The 6,583-nt window shown below is 73.3% G+C and overlaps 1 protein-coding gene across 1 annotated transcript; it reads left to right on the forward strand.

The window, feature by feature from the left end:
• Positions 1-1,541: 1,541 nt before the first annotated feature.
• Positions 1,542-3,858, forward strand: AURANDRAFT_37286 (hypothetical protein; the record flags this gene model as incomplete). The annotated part of the gene is made up of 2 exons (XM_009037862.1): positions 1,542-3,348; positions 3,558-3,858. 2 exons carry the CDS (start codon positions 1,636-1,638, stop codon positions 3,825-3,827), a joined length of 1,983 nt encoding a protein of 660 aa, XP_009036110.1.
• Positions 3,859-6,583: the final 2,725 nt, after the last annotated feature.

The raw sequence follows: 6,583 nt of genomic DNA on the forward strand, positions 1-6,583 counted from the left end.
CGTCGCCGTCGCGTCCTTGTGCCAGTCGTCCGTGACGGCCTTGAGCGCCGCGGCGCGGGGCGGCAGCGCGGCCAGCGCGGCAATGGCGCCGTGGAGGTCGCCGGCGCGCACGCGGCCGTCCGCGGCCTCCAGCGCCGCCAGGGGGCTGCCCGGCTCCGGCGCGCCGCCCTCGAGGCGGAGCGCCGCGAACGCGCGCCCCAGCGCGGCGCCCGAGAGGCCGTCGCCGGCGGCGTCGGGCGCGAGCGCGGCCGCGCGCGCCGCGGGCAGCACGCTCCGCTCCCAGCGGCGCGCGAGGGCCGCCGGCGACGGCGCCGGTACGCCCGCCGTCTCCTTGAGCGAGGTGAGCCCCGCGGCCGCGACGGCGTCGTAGGCCGCCGTCGCGCCCGACGCGCGCGTCGCGCCGACGGCGCCGCGCGCGACGACGGCGTGGGCCTGGCAGGCCGCGAGGTCGTCGCTGGGCACGTCCAGCGCCGCCTCGTGCGCCGCGGCGACGCCGTTCGCGATGGCCTGGAGCTTGCGCACGGCTTCCAGGGCCGCGTCGCCGGAAGCCCGGGCCTCGGCCGCGCGGTCCGCGTCGAGGGCCACGGATGCGCCAAAGGCGATGCGGTCCTGGGCCTGCGTCACGTCGCGGCCGCCCTGGTAGTCCGCGCGCATGGCCCGCTCCTTGGAGCCGCGCGCGAGGAGCGCCGCGGTCTCGTCGGCGATCTCCGCCTTCGCGACGCGGAGCCGCGCCTCGTAGGCGACCTTGCCCAGGGCGTCGTCGCGGCGGAACTCGGCCTCGAGGCCCTCGGCGGCCTTCTCGACCGCCGCGCGCGTCTGGGCCTCGCCGATGGCCACGGCCTCGGCGCGCGCGTTCGCGGCGCGCGACGCCTCCCACCGCGTGCGATTCACGGCCTCGGCCTCCATGGCCGCGAGGCGCTCGGCGAGCTCGGCGACCGTGAGGTCGTCGAGGCCCCCGGCGATGCGCCGCACGACGTCGTCGTCCGTGCCCGCCTCGCACTGCGTGGCCGCGGCGACGGGCGCGGGCGCGGGCGCCGCCGCGGCCGCGGCCGCGACGGCCGCGACCATGGCGTCGGCCTGCGCCGTCACGTCCGGCGTCGCGGGCGCCGGTTCCGCGGGCGCCGGCGCCGGCGCGGCGGCCTTGGGCGCGGCGGCCTTGGGCGCGGGCGCGGCGGCCTCGGGCGCGGGTTTCGGCGCCGCGGCGACGGGCGCGACGGCGTCGACCGCGACCGCGGGCGCGCGCGCGAGCCCCCCGCGGCCCGTCGCGTCCCGGTAGAGGCGGAAGGGCGCCGACTCGAGCACGCCCGCCGGCGCCGACGACTCGTAGGCGATGCTGAGCTCCGCGACCGTGAGCGCGGACCCCAGGGCGGCCATGGGGATCAGGACGGCGCCCGTGGGCGGGCCGCCCGGCTTCGGCGCCGTCGCATCGATGACCGGCTTCGTCGCCGTCGAGAGGAGCCGCCGCACGGAGGAGCGCATGGCGGCACTGGCTGCGGAGGAGCTGCCGCGCCCGGCGTCCGATCGGCGAGCGCAGATTGCACAGCGTCCGGACCGGCGTGTAGCGGCGCGACAACTCCCGCGCGCGCGTTCGCCCGACGCCCCCGAGGCCGTCCGTCGGTCGCGGAGACGACCAGTATGGCGGCCCTGGCCCAGTCGCGCAAGGAGGAGGTCTTCGGCAAGTGGTGCCCGCCCTGCCCGCCGGACAAGCCCCAGCTGATGATCTACAACTCGCTTACGCGCAGTAAGGTGCCCTTCGTGCCCATGGACCCGCTGGGCAAGGTCATCACCATGTACGTCTGCGGCCCCACGGTCTACGACGCGGCCCACCTCGGCCACGCGCGGACGTACCTGCAGTTCGACGTCATGCGGCGCATCCTCCGCGACGCGCTGGGCTACGACGTCAACTACGTCATGAACGTCACGGACGTCGACGACAAGATCATCATGCGGTCGGCGGAGCGCGGCGTGAGCCCGGAGACTTTAGCGCGCGAGTGGGAGCACGCGTTCCTCGAGGACATGACGTCCTTGGGCGTCGAGCGGCCGACGTCGATGCCCAGGGTCACGGAGTACGTGCCCGAGATCGTCGCCTTCGTGGAGAAGATCGTGGCCAACGGCTTCGCCTACGCGGACCAGGGCAGCGTCTACTTCGACACGGTCGCGTTCGGGAAGGCGGGCTACGACTACGGGAAGTTGGTGCCGGAGTCCATCGGGTCCGCGGAGCTCATGGCCGAGAGCGAGGGCAAGCTCGGCATCCTGCTGGGCGGCGGGAAGAAGGACCCGCGCGACTTCGCGCTCTGGAAGGCGTCGAAGCCCGGCGAGCCCACGTGGCCGTCGCCGTGGGGCGACGGCCGGCCGGGCTGGCACATCGAGTGCTCCGCGATGATCGACAACACGATCGGCTCCGGCGGCGTCGGCGGCGCCGCGGGCTGCATCGACATCCACGGCGGCGGCGTGGACCTGCGCTTCCCGCACCACGACAACGAGCTCGCCCAGGGCGAGGCGTTCTGCGCGTGCAAGCAGACGGTGAACTACTTTGCGCACACGGGGCATTTGCACATCCGGGGGCTCAAGATGTCCAAGTCGCTGAAGAACTTCATCACCATCGGGCAAGCCTTGGCGGGGCTCGAGGGCGTCGAGGGCTCGGAGCCCGTGCACCCGCGGACCATGCGGCTCATGTTCTGCCTCGTGAGCTACAACGCGCCGTGCGACTACAGCGACAACATGCTCGCGAACGCGCGCGTCGTCGAGAAGAAGTTCAAGGAGTACTTCCTGAACGTCGCCGCCGCCCTGCGGCCGCTGGACGCGGACCCGGATTCGCGCCAGAAGCTCTGCGCGGAGGACAAGGAGCTGCTGGCCGCGTTGAAAAAAGCCCAAGACACGGTCTACGCGCGGTTCCTCGACGACTTCGACACGCCGGGGGCGGTGTTGGCTTTACAGACGCTGGTGGACACGACGTCGGCCTACCTGCAGAAGTTCGACGCCAAGCAGGCGTCGCGCGCCGTGCCCTGCTCGCTCGCGCTCTGCGCGACGGCGCGCTACGTCGGCGAGACGCTGGACCTCCTGGGCCTGGAGGGTCTGTGCGCCGACGACGTGCTCCGGCGGCTCAAGCTGACGCCGTCCCACAAGCCCGCGGCGGCGCTCGGGTCCGGCGACGCGGCGGCGGCGCTCGGGCCGCTGTTGGACGTCATCGCGGCGTTCCGCGACGACGTCCGCGCCGCGGGCCGCGAGGGCGACACGCAGCAGGTCCTCGCGCTCTGCGACGCGCTCCGCGACGACGCGCTGCCGGCGCTGGGCGTGCGCCTCGAGGACAAGGGCGCGGCGAGCGTCTGGAAGCTCGAGGACCCGGCGGTGCTCGCGGCGGAGAACAGGGCAGGACAAGAGAGCGAAATTCCCAACTTCAAAGGCTCCTTTCTCGGCCGTTTTCCACTCGTTTCGGCTGATTTTTGGACGAGCGATCATCTCTCGGAAGAGTCTCGAAGCGTGGATGCTTTTTCCGGAACGCGCGCGCGCGGAACACTCACGTTGAAGCGACGTTGAATCTCTCTTGTCCTGCCCAGGCGGAGAAGCAGCTCAAGGCGCTCGAGCTCGCGAACCGCGAGGAGGCCAAGCGCCTCGACGCGGCGAAGAAGGCCGCCAAGGAGGCCGCGGCCTCCGTGCGGCCCCAGGACATGTTCAAGGACCGGGAAACCAAGTACGCGGCCTTCGACGCCGACGGCGTCCCGACGCACGACGCGGCCAACGAGCCCCTCTCCAAGTCCCTCCTCAAGAAGCTCAAGAAGGAGTGGGAGAAGCAGAAGAAGCTCTACGACAAGGCCCAGGGCAACTAGCGCGCGCGTCGCGTAAGGTGGGCTTGACGTGCACACGTCCCCGGAGTCGGCAAGTTGAAGGCGGCATCGCGTTCAAGAGGCTTTGTTGCCGAAGCGCGATGCGTATGAACCGCGCAAGCATGCGCTTTGCGCACGCATAAAAAGTGCTGTGATCGCTCCGCGGTTTAGAGCACTCCGCGAGCGATTACCGCGATGGCCTGGGGTCTCTTCCTCGACGCGCTCGTGCGCCTCGGCGCGGCGCTGGCGCCGGTCGCGACGTACCTGCCCCAGTTCTACGTCATCAAGCGGGGCGGCAAGGAGGGCTTCGCGCCCTTCGTGTGCCTGTTCACGCTCGTCGCCGCGGCGCTGCGCATCGCGTCCTGGGCCGGGTCCCACGAGCGCGACCTGGCCGCGCTCGTCGCCACGACGCTCGGCGGCGTCATGCAGCTGCTGCTTCTGGACGCCGTCGTGTCGGTGAAGCGCAAGAAGGGCACGGTCACGGGCCGCTTCAACCAGGGCGTCGGCGGGCCGCGCTACGGCGCCACGTCCCGCAAGCTCGCGGGCGAGGTGCGCGCCGTCGTGCGCGCCTGGGTCTCGGGCGACGGCGCCCTCGCGGGCGAGCGGCTCCGCGCGCTGCGGGCGACGTTCTGGGCCTGGGACGAGCTCGCGCCCTACGTCGAGGTCGTCGTTGTCCTCGCGCTCTACATCGGCGCGGCGACGGTCTGCTTCCACCGGCTGCCCCACTTCAACGGCGCCGTCTACGCGTGCGGCGAGGCCTTCCGCGCCGCGGCGGGCCTGCCGCAGGTCGTCCGCACGCACCGGCGCGGCGACGCGGCGGGGCTGAGCCTGGTCATGGTCGGCTGCTGGCTCGCGGCGGACGCGGGCCGGTTTTTCGGGCCCGCGGTGGGGCTGGGGCGCGTCGCGGCCGGGTTCCGGTGCGCCGTCGACGCCGCGGTTCTGGCGCAGATCGCCGCCCACGGCGCCTTCGGCCGCCGGCTCCGCGGCGCGCTCTGCGGCGGCGGCGACGAGCCCGACGACAAGGCCGCGTCCTGGTGCACGTCCCTCCGCACGCGGCTCGGGGGTCTGCGGAGGCACCGGGGGGTCTACGCGCCCGTGCCCAAGGAGGACGCGGCCGCGCCGGACGACGCCGCCGCGCCCGACGCCGCCTCGAAGAAGCCCGAGGACCTAGCGTAAGTCGAGGAACGTTTGGACGTTGGCGGCGTAGACGCGGTTGGGCCGCCGCCGCGACCTCGTTAAAACAGCCCGAGGACTCGGACCTAGCGTAAGTCGAGGAACGTTTGGACGTTGGCGGCGTAGACGCGGTTGGGCCGCCGCCGCTCCGGCGGGAGCGCCGCCTCGAGGCGCTGCGCGGCGTCGAGCTGGCTCCGCCGGAGCAGGTTGATCGTCGCGTGGGGCGAGCGGCGGACCGCGTCGTTCGCCGCCGCGAGGGCGTCGTCCGACGGCGGGTCGCCCGCGCCGTATTTCTCCACGAAGGGCCGGACCACGGCGGAGGGGAGCGCGTGGCCCGGTTTCAGCGCGTCGTGGCCGACGGCGGCCGCCTCGTACGACGGGTGGAACCAGGCCCGCCCCACGACGGCCGCCGCGCCCGTCGCCGCGACCAGAGGCTCGACGACGCCGTCGCAGACGCCCACGAAGCCGAGGAAGTCGCCGTCGTAGGCGGGAGAGACGAGCAGCGTCGTCGCCAGATCGCGCTCCGGCGTCGTCGTGAGCTCGCCGACGGCGCGGAAGAACGCGGCGGCGAGGCTCGCGGCGCCGGGCGCCGCGGCGACGGCGCGGACGGGCCCGCTCGCGACGCCGACGCCCTCGAGCCCGACGGCGCCGCGCGCGCGGCCCCGCGTGTAGGGGCAGAGCCGGAGCGCGCCGAGCGTGTCGTCGACCCACCGCAGCGACGCCTCGACCGCGGCGCCGTCGCTCGCGCGCGTCGAGTTGAAGAGCCCCACGTCGCCGCGATCTTCCGCCGCCGCCTCCCCGCCGCTCGGCGACAGCGCGACGCCCGGGGCCGGCGCCGACGGCCAGCGGCGCGCGGCGGCCGAAGAGCCGAGCGCGTCCGCGTTCGCCGCGACGACGCCCGCGACGGCGGCGACGACGGCCGCGTCCTCGACGCCGGGGAACCAGAGCGTCGTCGTCGCGTCGTCGCCGCGCGCGACGGCCTCGAGCACGACCGCGGCGACCTCGTGGTTCTCGGACACATGCGGCTCGAAGCGGCTCGCGCCGGCGGCCGCCGCCGCGCACTCGTCTCGCAGCGCGTCCTCCTGCCGCAGCGCCAGCCGCGCGCGCGGCGGCAGCGGCGACCAGGCGCGCGCGACGCAGGCCAGCAGCGCGACGGCGGCGAGCATCACGCGCCGAGGTACTTGAAATAGAGGGCGATGCCGCCGACGGCCGCGGCGATGAGGGCGTACACGACTGGAAGGTATTTCTCGGCGTCTTTCAAGGCTTGGATGCGCGCTGCTTTCTCCTCGGGCGTCTCCGGTCGCGCTTTGCCTTTGAGGCGCTTGACCATGCTCGAGGGGCCGCGGAGTGTGAAGTCTCTCGAGTTTTGTCGGCGCTTTCAAGCTCCTCCCATGCGATCCTTTCCTCCTCAATTCTGCTTCACGACAGGTTCACCTTTGGCCAGCAGCCCGGGCAACACGATGGACAGCTCTCAGGAGCATTCGTTCATCGACCAAACTGAGCGCTTTCACGTTGCGGGCGGCGACATTGATGCGCTTGTTCGCGTGAGAGGCGACGGAAGTGGTGGCGTGCTCTTCGAGGATGCA

Source organism: Aureococcus anophagefferens (assembly GCF_000186865.1).
Source record: "Aureococcus anophagefferens unplaced genomic scaffold AURANscaffold_7, whole genome shotgun sequence".
Classification (NCBI taxonomy): Eukaryota; class Pelagophyceae; order Pelagomonadales; family Pelagomonadaceae; genus Aureococcus; species Aureococcus anophagefferens.